The sequence below is a fragment of the Doryrhamphus excisus genome, chromosome 8, assembly GCF_030265055.1.
Source record: "Doryrhamphus excisus isolate RoL2022-K1 chromosome 8, RoL_Dexc_1.0, whole genome shotgun sequence".
Lineage (NCBI taxonomy): Eukaryota > Metazoa > Chordata > Actinopteri > Syngnathiformes > Syngnathidae > Doryrhamphus > Doryrhamphus excisus.
The window spans coordinates 4755937-4772061 of record NC_080473.1 but is presented as its reverse complement, the minus strand read 5'-3'; the positions used below and the strand labels follow the sequence as shown (position 1 = coordinate 4772061).

The window sequence follows — 16125 nt, the reverse complement described above, 5'->3', positions numbered from 1 at the left end:
ACACACATATTTACATCCCCTTGCCTTGTCCCCTCTCTCGCTCTCTCTCTCTCTCTCTCTCTCTCCCGCTCTGACTCCGCATCTATCTCACCACCACCATTACCATTCTCTCTGGCCGAGACCCCCTCTCTCACACAGGACTTGATATAGAGTGGTGAGGAGCAGAAGGAGCTGGCTGGCAGGAAGAGAGAGGAGCGGTAGGAGAGCTACAAAAAAAAAAGGAGTTCACAGTCCTGGAAAGAAGAAGAGAATGCCTGGAAGAGACAGCTACTCCCACAATGCCCTGAAGGTAAGCCTCATGAATGCCGCTGATGATGGCGATAGGGAGAGCGCAGCTATCGAAGCTCTTCCTCATAGTGTGGATCTGTTTGCATGATGGCTTTCCCCATCTGGTGTCGCTGAATAAAGTGTGCAGTTGCAACTTGAGCAGGAATCAAAGTGACAAAGGCAGATGCAGAGAACACTGAGCAAAAAAAGTGATGATGGGGAAAATGTGGCCGGATTAGCCTCCTCCATCAATCTAATCACATCACACCTCATCTTTTATCGCCGGTGTCACTGCGGTGAGGCGTACGTCAGCCACCAACCCTCGTGGTTAGGAGGAGGAAGAAGAAGGGCCGGGGAGGGAGCAGGGTGATGGCCGCATGTCCGCCCCCCTCGTGCGCAGCGTGGTGCCATATAGTTGCATACAGTGCAATGCAGGAGTTTGCAGAGTGCATCTGCGCTACTATAAGTGGGGGAAGGGGGTAGTATGTGGCCCGTATTGTATAGTACGTGCCTTGTATAGCACGTTTTTGCTTTTAGACGATACAGCAGTGTCGGCGGTGATATCTGCTGGCTGTGGTTTCATGAATATTGCAGGCTACACCGAAGCATTGAGTTGGAATCATTTATATTGATTCCCTTGGATTAGCTCTGCATGTCGTAAGGGCCTGCATGTAGTCCAGTGCTCTCTGGAGGAAACATCTCGAGAGTAGTAGCCGTAAAACTTTTATGGCAATGCAGTGCGGCTTAGCGGCCGTATTAATCAAGTACATATCTCCATTGCTGCTATTGTCTCATCAGAGCCAAGGCGTCAAAAGTAGGCAACACGCCGAATCGATCATTTTTTAATGTTTCTCTCGGGTCGGTGGGGGGAGAAAAACATGAAAAGCGAGCCAAATCGGCGCTCTTCATTAACACACTAACGCTACAAGGGAAGGGAGGGCAAGTTCTAACATTTGGAAATGTCTCAGCAAGAAAAGCACTTCACAGCAGCTACTTACAGTATATCACTGTAATCATTAATGACCCCCGCTCACAGATGCTTGGATCATTATTGCCTATTTTAAGCGTGCTGGGGAAAAGTGTGAACAACCAAGATGTAACGCTTTGTGATGAACAGCCTTTTGACCTTATTATCCGCACATCACGATGTAGCTGCGACTCAGTGCGGACTTCACTCCACTCCTGCTTGGCTGCTATCCACTGTATGTCCGCATCTCCCTAGCAAATGGGGCACAAGGGGTCAGAGGTTAGATGTGGAGCAGGGAATGATTAATTGGATGTGTGATTAATGAATTGGAGGTCAAAGCCATGTATGGAAAAGGAGGCGTACATTCTGTCAATGGTTTATGCAGGAATAATCCCTTGCCTTGGAAAATGTCAAATATCTCCCAAGAAATACATAATTATAATCATTAATGCACTTGTAACAACTATGAGGTTATTTTTCCACATTAACAGGACTCATGGATGCCATTTACCATTCATGTCTAATGTTTATCTAAATGACATTGATATCTTACATTGGAGTCAACATTTTTCTGGCCTGCATGCATCAATGAGATTTTCATAGGATTCATTTTTATTATTGTGAAAAACATTTCGCGGCTTCTGTAAGGCAAAAAAGTGTGCTTAACAAACATGTCGAGTGGCCAAACATACTGTAGCATCCACAACATTGGTGACTTTGGAGTCTCTGTGAAGAATAGATAGCAGTTCTTTTAGAGTTGGGACACTACAGACAGATACCAGCCAGGGAATATCAACAAAGGAAGCATTCAAATTTACTTTGGTGTAGTCAAATAACCTAACATGCATGTTTTTGGAATGTGGAAAGAAACAGTCGTACCCGGAGAAAACCCACTTCCGCAAATAATCCCCATTTACATTCATCCTACCTAATTGGAGAAGCCACTTAAGACAGTTTATCTTGAAGGGAAGCAGACAGGAAGTGACGGTTCAGAGTTGAGTTTTAGCTTTTTGTGTGCCGTGTTTCTGTTATTATGTTATTGTTATTTTGCCTGTTGTGAGATCATTTAAACCTGCAATAAAAGCCGGTTGTTCAAGCCCAGGGCAGCACAGTGCCCACACGGGAAGACCTGGGTTTGAATCTCTTCTTGGGCATCTGTGTGGAGTTAGCATGTTCTTCCCGTGCATGCGTGGGTTTTCTCCAGGTACTCAGGTTTCCTCCCACATTCCAAAAACATGCCAGGTTAATCTGTGACTCATACGTATGAATGTGAGTGTGAATGATTGTCCCTCTGATTGGCCTCTTGCCCAAAGACTGCTGGGATAGGCTCCAGTGAGGATAAGCGCCATCAAAAATGTTCAAGTCCGGTGGCGGTCAAACCGAATATGAATATTATTAAAGCGCACGTTGGTTGCTCATAAACAGCCCCTGGGGCCACCTATTACTTTTGGAACATTGGAACTGTTTCATAATAGGGAACCTTATAAATGCAAGGTTGTCTTCATTTGCTTCATTAAAATAACTCTCATCTTGACCAATTTTCTTTCATCAAAATGTATGGCGGACATGTCTGAAGAGTACATATTTTGATGGACAGTTCCGGCAGATACGCGTCTAAACCACACATACACTACCGCTCAAAAGTTTGGGATCACTTGCAAATGTCTTTTTTTTTTTTTTCAAAAAAAAAAAACAACAAAAGTTTCATGCATTTCACAAACAATGAAAATGAATCAGATGATTTTCAAAGAAGGATCTCCATTTTTGCATAGAGGCCTACTATCAACAACAGTCCTCTGCATCAATCTCCTGGTATGGCTGCTAATCCAAGTTCATCATTTTATAAGGCTAATAGATGATTAGAAAAGCCATCTAAAAATCTAAACTAAAACTAAAATCTCTTACCATGCTGTTAACTACTCCCTCCAGAGAGCAGCACAAACTGGGTCTAACAAGGACAGAAAAACACTGCACAACTGTGCAAGAGAGTGTGTAGTTTAAGACAAAGATGCCTCACAGCTGCACTAAATAGTAGCCATCAAACACCAGTGTCAGTATCAACAGTGAAGCGGCGACTTCAGGATGCTGGACTTCATAGCAGGACTGCCAAGAAAAAGCCAGATCTCTGACTGGCCAAAAACATTTCCAAGTGATCCCAAACTTTTGAGCGGTACTGTAATTAAACATTTTTATATGAGTTGTTACCAGTCCGTGACGTTAAAAAAAAAAAAAGTTGGCATTTTATGTTTTCATGAGACAGCTACAATATTACTGCTTGCTTCTAGAATGTAGTGGGCCTAGGAAAATGACAGTGTATAATTTAACTTTGGGAGCTTTGAATTTTAATTCAAATTTGCCTTTTCACCCAATATGAATACATTAAGCAGTTAGAATTGCTTATGTAATTTGCTTACCCCCATAGGGAAAGCACTTATAAATCTAGCAATGCAAATTCAACTGCACCTACGAGTCCGAGCATGGAGATTTATAGTACAGCCCACTCACTGATCAACAGTAAGCCTTACCAGACTAATTATATTTCTGCTTTGGTGCAAACCGTCCATTTTGAATATTTCAGCAATGACCTCTCGACTCTTATGTTTCGTCTGCTGAAGATTCTTGATTAATGGATGGATTCTGTTCTTATCTGTAAGCAGCAGGTTATGTGAGATTAAGTACCCTAAGATTCAGTCCTGGGGCCCAATGAGGTTAAGATTGTCTTTAATGATTTAATAAAGGGTCATCCTTTATCCAATTCAAGAGGGGTCCTTTTGTTAAGATAGGTCGACGTTGATGTCTCATGTCTACCCGATGAAGATAACCAATCAGGTCAGGCCAGTTGAACTGAACCACTAAGGAAGACTCCTCCAGTTGCAATGCTCTCGTGTAATTTAGAATGGAAAACACAACCTCAAAATTACTTTAATTGGCCCGCTGGCAAAAAGGCCCATAAATTGTAGTTCCTCATAAAGCTGCAAGCTAACACACTAGCCACTTACTACATCCTGATTACTGCAATGGAAGGACAAATCATCATGGTAAACAAAGAAAGAGAAAGTCTCCCGATACGACAATGTATGGAAATTGTACTTTGTTTTGAGTTATGGACGCTGCTAATCACTGCAGTGCTATTAAGACGTGGGAAGCGAGCACATTCAGTCCTACTTCACATCTGGGAGAATTTTTCCCCCACGGGTTTTACGTAAGCATCCAGCGAGTGAGCATTTGTCACCCAGGGGAAATATATTCCCATACATTTGCAGCTCATTAACACGGATGAAGGGGGGAAATTGAGGGATGGCTAACAAGGCGACACCATTGATTTTCTCTGTGTGATGTATTCTTTTATTGACAAATTTTCTCCATGATGGAGTGACTGGGGGCAGGTGTTCGTGGCACCGACGCATATTAGAAGCGCACTTGCCGGAGCAAAGAGGCGAAGCTTGTCATGGAAATGTAAAGTTATAATCCCTTTTTATTCAGATGTATGTACGGACTGCAGAGTCAATCGGTTCCTGAACGATTCTTTTAGAGAGCTGTTCCATGCCAGGGATACTTTAAACCTACTTTTTGGTAACTACAATGTAGTGTTAAAGGAATGGATGTTGAATGTTCTGAATCCCTATTTCAATGCCAGTGTGTGAGGAGTTGAATAGAAGCTTTAAGCAAAAATTTAAGTCAAATTGAATTTTCCTGCAAAGTAGTTGACACTGAATCAACAGCGCCTCTGCTGCCTGCAGCCAGTACTGCACTATATTATGCAGCAATTACGTCAAGATGTGATTAATCATCAAACAAACACTGACAAATCAAATATTACGCTCATCACTACTTATATACCGGGTGACTATACAATACAATATTTAATAATCACACAAAAGGACAATAATCCTTGAATGTGAGTAGTCGTATGGAGGCTTATCACATACTACAGTGTTAATTGGCCCTGTACCCTAGAAACCGCCCATGAATGATACGGGAAAAGGCCGAAATGATACTGTGTCAAAGCCCAGGGCAGTGATACTGATAAAATATAGAGTTTAACCATGTCCAGTATCAGCCCCCGTAGCTGTCCACTCAGAGCGCGCTGCTCTGGTATCGTGCCCGTGAAACAACCAATCAGAGAACAGCACACGAGTGCTTAGTGCCTCATGCTTCTCCAGTCACCAAAAAACCCAAAATTGATTAATGGAACTTTAATTGTCAGACATTGATAAGATAAGACTGTTGATAAAATACTATTGTTGAAATATTTTTGCAATTGTTGTGTTTACACTGTTTAGATAAAATACATGTAATAAACTGAAATAATAAGCTCATGATTAAATAGTATGTGATAATAAGATCATCACATGGTTTGTCTGGTATCAGCCCGATAACCTATAAATACCACATACAATGGCCTCCAATAACGTCGCCTCTAACATGTTAGCAGATAAAAGAGGGTAAGATTTAACTGGGCTAGCAAAACTTGTCTGAAGCTTATCCAGCGTTGTATTGTCTGTAAAGCTCTGTCTCATTGCACCATTCAACGATTCAGTCCGCCTCCATCTAAATCAGGACCGCCAAACTTGTTTTCAAAGTTATGGTTACCTTTGAGGGCCGCCTGTAACTGTGAAACCATATTCATATTCATAAAAATGCTGGACTTCATAGCAGGACTGCCAAGAAAAAGCCATATCTGACTGGCCAAGTGATCCCAAACTTTTCAGCGGTAGTGTATAGTTAGTTTGTAAAGCACATTGAGCTGTGTGAAAAATAAAAACAAAGTCAATTCGACTAATGGGGTTTAATAGTGCAACCATGTGGTGCATTTGCCAGAAAAATAATTGTAAGTCAACACAGTAGGAGTGCTGGTTTTGACAATTTTTTTCAGTTTTCAAATGTTCTTTTTTTATGTGCAGCAAGGGTAGAAGAGTTAGCATCCACAAACACATACAGGCAGTCCACTTTAGTCCTTTATTTGTCCATCACTCTCTAAAGCTCCGTGAGGCCTGCAGCACTGAGCGGATGAGATCTAAGCCCTCAATCACAGCAGGTGTCTGACACCACTAGCAGATAAGAAACATCTCCCTCTCCATGCGTGTCTTCCCACCCCATCGCTCACACTTTAAGCCAACACGGTTTAAGAGGGTGATGGTGTGGTTTCAGGAGGTGTTGACTTTGTAAACCATACAAGCTCCACTCAGCTGCACGTCTAATGTTAAAATACGTTCGCTGGTGTGAAAAAGTGTTTGCCCCCTTCCTGATTTTCTATTTTTTGGCATGTTTGTCACACCTAAATGTTTCAGATCATAAAGAACATTTAAATACACTACAGCTCCAAAGTTTGGGATGACTTGGAAATGTTTTTGGCCAGGCTTTTTCTTGGCAGTCCTGCTATGAAATCCAGCATCCTGAAGTCGCCGCTTCACGGTTGATACTGACACTGGTGTTTGATGGCTACTATTTAGTGCAGCTGTGCGTCTTTGTCTTAAACTACACACTCTCTTGCACAGTTGAGCAGCGTTTTTCTGTCCTTGTTAGACCCAGTTTGTGCTGCTCTCTGAAGGGAGTAGTTAACAGCATGGTAAGAGATTTTAGTTTTAGTTTAGATTTTTAGATGGCTTTTCTAATCATCTATTAGCCTTATAAAATGATGGATTAACAGCCATAACAGGAGATTGATGCAGACGGCAGTTGTTGATAGTAGGCCTCAATGCAAAAATGCAGATCCTTCTTTGAAAATCATCTGATTCATTTTAAATGTTTGTGAAATGGAAAAAAAATGTTTGAAATGCATGAAAATTTGTTTTTCTTTGGAAAACAAAGACATTTTGCAAGTGATCCCAAACGTTTATTAGCCAATGACAACACACCTGAACACAATATGCAGTTTTTAAATGAAACGTTTCATTACTAAGGCGATGTAAACCCACATTGGCCCTTTGGGAAAAAGTGATTGCCCCCTAAACCTAATAGCAGGTTAGGCCACCCTTAGCAACAACAACTGCAATCAAGTGTTTGTGATAACTTGCATTGAGTCTCTTTCAGTGCTGTGGAGGAATTGTGGCCCACTTGTTTTTGCAGAATTTTGTTATTCAGCCACATTGGCGAGTTTTCCAACATGAAGCGCCTTTTGTAAGGTCATGCCACAGCATCTGAATAGGATTCAGGGAAGGACGTTGACAGGGCTACTCCAAAGATGCCATGCTTCCATGTTGCCATTCAGAGGTGGGCTTCCTGGTGTGTTTAGGATCATTGCCCTGCTGCAGGACCCAAGTTGGTTGCAGCTTGAGGTCACCGACAGATGGCCTTTGGTCGACCGCAGAATTCATGGTTCCATTTGTCACAAGTCTTCCTGGTCCTTAAGCAGCAAAACAGCCCCAGACTATCACACTACCACCACCATATTTTACTGTTGGTATGACATTTTTTCTGAAATTTGCCATGACACCAGATGTAATGGGACACATACCTTCCAAAAGTTGAAAATGTCTGGCAAAATTTAAATGAGCCTTAATGTTTTTGTTCAGCAGTGGTTTTGGTCTTGGAGGGCCATTCAGGCCGGTTTTGTCCAGTGTCTTTCTTATGGTGGCATCATGGACGCTGACCTTAATTGAGACAAGTGAGGCCTGCGGTTCTTTGGATGTTGTTGCGGGGTCTTTTGTGACCTCTTGGATGAGTTGTCGCTGCACTCTTGGGTCATTTTGTTTGGCCGGCCATTCCTGGGAAGGTTCACTGCTGTTCCATGTTTTCACCATTGAAACATGGTTTGCTGGAGACACAACGCTTTACAATTGGCTTTATAACCTTTTACAGACTGATAGATCTCAAATAATGTTTTAACGGGGGTGCAATCACATTTAATATTTAAATGTGTTTGATGATCGGAAACATTTACGTAAATCTGAATAAAAAAAAGAAACCAGGAACACTTTCACACCACTGTATAATGTGCATGAGTGACACACGTGAAACTATAAGCTCAAGCACAATAAAGTGAAGAATAAATCAAGGACAGAGGGAGAGTGACTGACAGTGTTTGACATATCATTAGGGAAATTGTTTCTCCAGTGTGAGAGGGACGTCTCAGTGCAGCAGTGTCACTTTGGAGAAGGTCACTCATGAGAAGGGCACAACTTGATACACTGGGCTCACTATCGGACACAATGGGAAAACGGGGAGGGGAGGGTTGGCAAGAACTTTGTATATGCGAGTCTACGAGGGTGTATATCAGTGTCGGTGCAGCCTGGAGCCAAACGAGTAGGGGACGTTTTTAGACATTTGCCCTAGCCGACCTGGAAGTGTCATAAGTGAGCAGAGATACGGATGAGGCTATGTTACTTTATGCGGCCATAGCCGTGACAATAACTCTTTGCTTTTGCTCCATGGCCAAGAAGCATGGACAAAAGATAAGCTTTGGTGTTTGATTCCATCTTTTTCATTCAAGTTCCTTGCTTCCTCCCAATAGGAAGGTTGTTTTGACTCTACAAAACTAAAATTGTGATGTGTGACCCACAAAGCCTATAGATGAGCAAGTCACATTTGTATTGTAAAATAAAAGGAATACTGCTGAGTTTGCAACGCCCGACTACCATTTGTAACCACGGCACGCTTTGTAGCAGAAAGCATGAATGCACAATTGTACTAGAGTTAATATACAATATAGGTAATGGATGTTTTGCAGTTTAAGTTTCACTGAATAGATTAATGCAGTTTGCAGCATCAGCAACTAAGGAAAATATACACTTAAAAGTTCAAGTCAAAGTCAGGTTTAAACTTTTGAACACAACATACACTACCGCTCAAAAGTTTGGTATCATTTACACAGTATTTAGTTTTCTAAAGAAAAACAAATTTTCATGTATTTCACAAACATTTTTTTCCATTTCACAAACATTTTAATCCATTTCACAAACAATTAAAATGAATCAGATGATTTTCAAAGAAGGATGTACATTTTTGCATAGAGGCCTACTATCAACAACTGTCAGTCCTCTGCATCAATCTCCTGGTATGGCTGCTAATCCAAGTTCATCATTTTATAAGGCTAATAGATGATTAGAAAAGCCATCTAAAAAATCTAAACTAAAACTAAAATCTCTTACCATGCTGTTAACTACTCCCTTCGGAGATAGAAAAACGCTGCACAACTGTGCAAGAGAGTGTGTAGTTTAAGACAAAGATGCCTCACAGCTGCACTAAATAGTAGCCATCAAACACCAGTGTCAGTATCAACAGTGAAGAGACGACTTCAGGATGCTGGACTTCATAGCAGGAATGCCTAGAAAAAGCCATATCTCAGACTGGACAAAAACATTCCAAGTGATGCCAAAATTTTGAGCGGTAGTGTATACTATATCGTAATAACAGGTTGTGTCAGTGTTTGGCACATACAGTATCTCATAAAAGTGAGTACAGCCCTTACATTTTTATTATAGTACATGGTCTGAAGGAACAATACTAAATAAATTCAACTTGGATACACTCCTCTTAATACGCTATGACAACAACAAAATTAGCATGTTGTCATACCTCCCATTCAGGGTTGGTCGAGTAGACCGCAATCAGAGTCTAGCTGTTGTTTGCTACAGGTTTGGACTTCACAGATCTCTATGAAATCATGTTTAATTCATGGGGATTTTTTCTCCTGGTGTATTCAGAGAGAAATTTTGCGTATGGTTCCTGCACATCCTGTCTGTCTCACTGTCTGTCTGTCTGTCTGCCTGCTCAGATGCTCGTCACGTCACTCTGCCCTTTGCTTTGGCCCATCAATGTCAACACTACATTCCTGTGTGGGCCTGATTTGTGATGTGTTCCTCTCACTTTTTCCTCTCTCGCCTCCGCGCTACCTCTCCTTGGCTTTGCTGGTGATCAAATAGATTGACGCTAAAGACAGATGAGGAAATGTCAGATGGCATTGGGGTCAGGAAGTCGCCATAAGAAGTCATTTATCTGTGTTGCTTTTTTTGCCCGGTTGATTACAGAGCGCTGGCTAGGACTCCATTGGTCCTTTTGTTAAATTAAAAGTAGCAGATTTTCCAACAACACCCCGGGGCTCTTTAAATTAATTGCCTCTTGTGGAACTCAAAAGGTTTAACTGGATTACAGCAGAAATTAGGGCTCTGATTGTACCGCTTTTTTCCATCTATTGTTATGTCAGTTGAACACCAGAGACAACTGCTTGTTTGCTTTCTCATATGTCTGACACACACACAAAACACATCAACCCCTAATAATAACAACTGTAATTTGTAGAACATGTGCCCATTTTAACCTTACACTTGTGCTATTTGTGTACTGTCTAATAGCCGCTGATATATACTGACATCATGACAAATTGCGGCTATTTAAATGACAGGAAGAAAATAAATTTGCCTGCAGGGTTGGCACTTGACATCGGCACAACACTTGTGTGCATGCATGTTTTTTTCCGACAACTGAAAGAGGGTTTAAAGGTTTAAAAGGTACGATTGGATGTATTGTTTGGTCTTATTGTGATGGGTCAATATGGGGAACGTCCCATTTTGGCAGCTGACGTCTTATGTATAATTGCCTTATGTCTTGTAGGTGTTCAGCTTCAGTTGAGGATGGCAGGAGATTCCAGAGTCCTCATGGACCACAACATAGAGATAGGCGTCACACCTGCACAGGTAATAAGACAAAGCCATCTATCCAATGGACTTAATTTAAACCTACATAAATATTTACCTAATTGAAGCTAGCAATAATTTGAAAGGGGCAATTGTTTCAAAAATGATAACATTTATTATGTATATTAGAAAAATCATATAGTATAACAACTTCATTTTTTTACTTTAATAATGCATGGAAAAGTGGAAATGAAAACCGCTGTCTTTTTGGCTACAAGGTCATTTATGAAAAGGTAGGCGTGTTCCGAACCAATGTCGATTTCAGATATCTTTTGGTTCTTGAGGGGATTTTTTTGTTAATGGTAGGTATACAGTGGGACAAGGCACAGAGCAGTCAGGGTGGGCCCAAAAATTTATCCCGGGGGAGACTCCCTAGTCAAGGGAGACTAAGGGAGATTAATATATGATCGCTGTTTTGTGGTTGACTATGGCATTTTACTAGTGAAAAAATATCAAAAGGAAATTTGTGTAAAGTGGCGACTCCAAATTGTCCATAGGTATGAATGTGAGTGTAAATGGCTCTGTGATTGGCTGGTGACCAGTCCTTAGGTAACCTGCCCCTTGCCCAAAGTCGGGGTAGGCTCCAGCATACACCCGCGGCCCTAGTGAGGATAAGTTGTATAGACAATGAAGGAATGAATGAAAGTTATTTGTAGTAGTAGTCTGGTCATTAAGCGTCAGCAATGTTACATTGATGACATCTGACACAATATTACATTACCTTAACACTGCATGTAGTCAGCCATGGCATGGAACTACATGACAGAGTAGAAAAAAAAAGTTCTCCCAGTCTGTGTGGAAGTGGTAAGTCTCCCTTTGAAACATGTCAATTTTAGAATAAGTAAATTGGAGACGTTGTCTCTACAGTGATCCCGTAGCCTGTGTCATGAGTAATAGGAATGTAAATGTAAACACACCAAGAGTCGTGCAATCGATATTTAAAACGCACCTGCATACGTTTAACGTACTGACCGTTAAAATAAAATAAAATAATGCATTCCATTGTAACCTGATGCATGTTCAAATACAATTAAATCATTACCAATACCATATGTAGAGTTTGCTTAGCGCTGATCGGACGAAGAGTCAAGGCAAAGATGGCCTGGGAAGAGATGGTGAAGTTTGATGGTTTTGTTATCTCTGCCTGATTCTGAGACAAACTACAACTTATACTCTTAGTGGCCAGGAAAGCTCAATAAGAAAACGCATCACCCACTTAGCACCGCAGTGTGGAGACAACTAATGAATTAGTGTAAAGGGCCGTCACCCTGCTCCAGGGACTGTGTTGACTCGAGAGGCCAAAGATTGGGTGGCACCGCTCTCGACAGCTTCATCAATCACTCAGTTAGCTCCAGCCCCACACCAGGAAGAAATTTTGTCATTCATCTTGTTTTTCCCTTTATACGCAAAGCTGTATAAATTCTCTGTAAACTTGTTGGTCTTATCATATGAAGCACATTCAAAAATGAGGGGGTGTCTGCTTGTGGATCAAGGAGTTTGAGCACAGTTGGTTAAATGTCGTCCACTGACATCTAGTAAATGCGCAGTCATCAAAGGACTAATTGCACTGCCAAGTCAATAAGCATCGTCTTTCAAGTCTGCTTTGTCCAAACGTTCCTTAAATAAAGATCACCTCCAATTGATAGCTGAACACTCAATAGGCGCTGGACTAAGTAAATGTATTTCTTATTGAGAGGTGACATCTCAGTCGAAGCTGCCAGTCCTGAATAAAACATCTTGTAGACGACATTCTTTACGACAATCAAAGGCTTGGCAAGGACGTTATTTCGACACCTTAAGACCGTTGCCGCCTGAAATGAAAAGCTGAGTAGGAGTACACAATAAGAACAACTTTAGTGAGGTTGCGTCTCAGGAGAGCGATGAATCACAGGTGTCTGATTAGTGGCAAGAGAGCCGTTTTCTTGACTCAACATTTTTCAGTTGTCAACATTGCAAAGTGGCGGTGTGATGCCAGCATGTCCTTGGGTCTCGTTGAAAAGGCGCCGCTGCCCTCCATCAGCATCATCTCATGCGTACACAATTCCAAAAATAGGGACAAGAGCGTGACAGTCATTGATTTTCTTATTTGTGAACGTTACAAGTCATGCAAAGTTCGGTATCGGTGTTGGTGTTTCATCCCTCTTATTGGCAGGGACTGGAAAGCGAGTCGTCTTCATAAGAGAGCAGTAAGAGTGATCACTCTTTTTGAAGGATGTAATTAGTATCTACGGGATGGATGGAGGATGCACGGCTGTTCCTGTGGAGGCTTGCCAGGATCCCAAGTGTGATCGGGGAGGGGGGACGGGGGAAAGGAGAGGAAGCTGCAGTAGAGCCAGATCGGTTCTCTGGAGTTGAGCCAACAAAGACTCAGCATCCTTGTTTTGTTATTTGTTTAACTGAGGTTTTCTCCACTCTTTCTCCTGGTATACACCAATGCAGATTAAACAACAACAAGAGACTTGGGCTGAATGGTAGCCAACACAACACGCCTGGTCAACCAAGATCAATGATCGCTCAAAATTAATCCAAAACCAAATCAATGCAATACGAGACGATCATATCTGGAGGTTGTAATTTCTGAGAAATACATTAGAACTATTAACCTCTAAAAATGACAGTTTAATAATATTAAACTTATTTCTAAAACCACAAATACTTAAACTTGCTGATATAGTTAATCTTCAAACAGCTGAAATAATGCATAAGGCTAAAAATAACCAATTACCTAAAAATGTCATCCGATACTTCTCTACAAAAGAGATATGATCTCAGGGAAGAACTAAATTTGAAACACTTATATGCGAGGACTACGTTAAAAAGCCATAGCATTTCAGTATGTGGAATCAAACTATGGAATGGATTGAGTAAGGACCTCAAACAATGCATGACGATGAGCCAATTCAAGAAACAATACCAGCAGTTGATGTTTGCTAAATACAAGGATGAAGAGTCTTGACCAGTCATGATGTGCTATATATATCACTATATTGACAGTTACTCTGGTACCCATTATGTCATTGTATGGTTTTATCACCTCGTACTTCGGTATGTAACAAAATTTTAATTAATTAACTAATTAATTAATAAAAAATAATAAATTAATAAAAAAACATTCCATAATTAATTAACTAATTAATTAATTAAAAAATAATTAAAATAAAAAAAAAACTTATATTAGGAAAGCAGGAAGTGAACAAATGTAACAGTTACTGATTGTAAAAGTACCAGATGGAGGGGTAGGATTTAATAAGCTTTGCTTCTTCCTACTCTTTTTGGACATGTGGAACTGTGAACTGATTATGGGATGCACTCAATTATAATCTGACGCTTTTGTGAGTGCTTCCATCTTCTTCTTCTTTCTTAATTTATTTCAGACATGCATACTATGTTACATTATTCTTTCTCACATATACACTTATTATTGCAGTGAATTTTGTGAGAAAATCACATAAAAAGCCTTACCCCAGTACATGATTGGTGAGTTCATGGAAAGAGATCATTTATGGGTGATCCTGTACTTCTGACATTGTCTCTCCATATCTGCTTTCTCCACACAGGTGAAGAAACTTCCCAAACACTTACGGGAAGCCCAGATCTCGACAGAGCGAACACACTTGATATCCGACCCTGGCAAGAAACCACGTCAGCGCTACGTGCAAAAGGACGGCAAGTGCAACGTCCACCATGGAAACGTGCAAGAGACCTACCGATACCTCAGTGACTTGTTCACAACACTAGTCGACCTCCGCTGGCGTCTTAGTCTCTTTATTTTCACCCTGGTGTATGTCGTCAACTGGCTTTTCTTTGGATTTCTGTGGTGGCTGATTGCACTCATCCGTGGAGATCTCGTGCATGCAGATGAAGAGGGCTGGACCCCCTGCGTGGAGAACCTGAACAGTTTTGTCTCTGCCTTCCTTTTCTCTATTGAGACAGAGACCACAATCGGGTACGGTTATCGTGTTATCACGGAGAAATGCCCTGAAGGTATCGTTCTGCTTTTGGTGCAGGCCATACTGGGTTCCATTGTCAATGCCATGATGGTGGGCTGCATGTTCGTCAAGATCTCACAGCCAAAGAACCGGGCCGAGACCCTCATGTTCTCACACAATGCTGTGATATCGGTGCGGGACAACAAGATGTGCCTGATGTTTCGGGTGGGGGACCTGAGGAATTCTCACATTGTGGAAGCCTCCATCCGAGCAAAGCTGATCCGCTCACAGCAGACAAAGGAGGGGGAGTTTATCCCGCTCAACCAAACGGACATAAACATCGGCTTCGACACGGGGGATGACCGACTGTTCCTGGTGTCGCCGCTCATCATCTCACATGAGATCAACGAGAAGAGTCCTTTCTGGGAGATGTCCCTGGCACAAATGGAGAAGGAGGAGTTTGAGATCGTGGTTATCCTGGAGGGAATGGTGGAGGCCACAGGTATGAAATTGGGTACATGAGGGAACACATTGATGGGTGGGAGGGTGACAAAAAGTACACGTTTTTGTGTTACCTGCAGCACATTTTAAAAATATATTACAAGAAGAAAAACAGCAAAAAATTTAAAATCTGCAGTAATTTTACAAGAATAAAGTCAAAATATTAAGAGTAAAAGTTGTAATCCAACAATAAAAAAGAATGATTAAATAACACAATTTTAGTAGTAAAATGTTGAATTACCGAAGAAAAAAACATGTTGTTTTTTCCAACTGTCAAGAAAAAACATAATTTCTGAAAAACGTGGTTGTGGGAAAAGTTATGTTATGAAAATGAAGTCGAAATATTATGGAAAAAAGTAATAAAGACAAGAAAAATTACAAAAAGAAAGCTGAACTGCTTGGAAAACTAACAGCAGAAACAAAAAAAAAACGGCTGTCATTTTCATTAAAGAAAGTCAAAATATTTAGGGAAAACAGTTGTATTCTAACCCAAAAAAGTAGCAGTTTTACAAGAATAAACTGTTTCAGTTTTAGTGGCATAGAGTCAAAATATTCAGGAAAAAATACAAATGACATTTTTTGAAAGTTAGGTTGAGGAAAACTCCAAATTTACAAAGATTATTTAAAAAGAAAGTGGAACTGCTTGGAAAACTAACAGCAGAAACGAATTTTTTTTTCCACATTTACATTTCCAATTTTTGTATTCCATTTTGTATTTAAACCAAAAAAAGTTGCAGTTTTACAAGAATAAACAGTTTCCGTTTTAGTGGCATAGAGTCGAAATATTCAAGAAAAACTACAAATGACATTTTTTGAAAATTAAGTT

General features: G+C 40.9%; 1 protein-coding gene and 1 long non-coding RNA gene across 4 annotated transcripts in view; one reads left to right on the top strand and one right to left on the bottom strand.

Moving 5' to 3' along the window:
* Nucleotides 1-16125, bottom strand: part of LOC131134684 (uncharacterized) — a 68022-nt gene that overhangs the window by 27914 nt on the left and 23983 nt on the right. For both annotated transcript variants that reach the window (XR_009131454.1, XR_009131455.1), the window contains exon 3: nucleotides 1394-1485. This is a non-coding gene — a long non-coding RNA (uncharacterized LOC131134684). The remainder of the gene's footprint in view (nucleotides 1-1393; nucleotides 1486-16125) is intronic.
* Nucleotides 20-16125, top strand: part of kcnj5 (potassium inwardly rectifying channel subfamily J member 5) — a 32273-nt gene continuing 16167 nt past the window's right edge. Inside the window, exons 1-3 of one of the 2 annotated variants that reach the window (XM_058080202.1) lie at nucleotides 26-289; nucleotides 10787-10869; nucleotides 14427-15300. In XM_058080202.1, the coding sequence (XP_057936185.1) occupies nucleotides 10807-10869; nucleotides 14427-15300 (937 nt within the window). In that variant the 5' untranslated portion in view covers nucleotides 26-289; nucleotides 10787-10806. Of the gene's footprint in view, nucleotides 290-10786; nucleotides 10870-14426; nucleotides 15301-16125 lie in introns of both variants that reach the window. The other variant, XM_058080203.1, reaches the window with a different exon arrangement.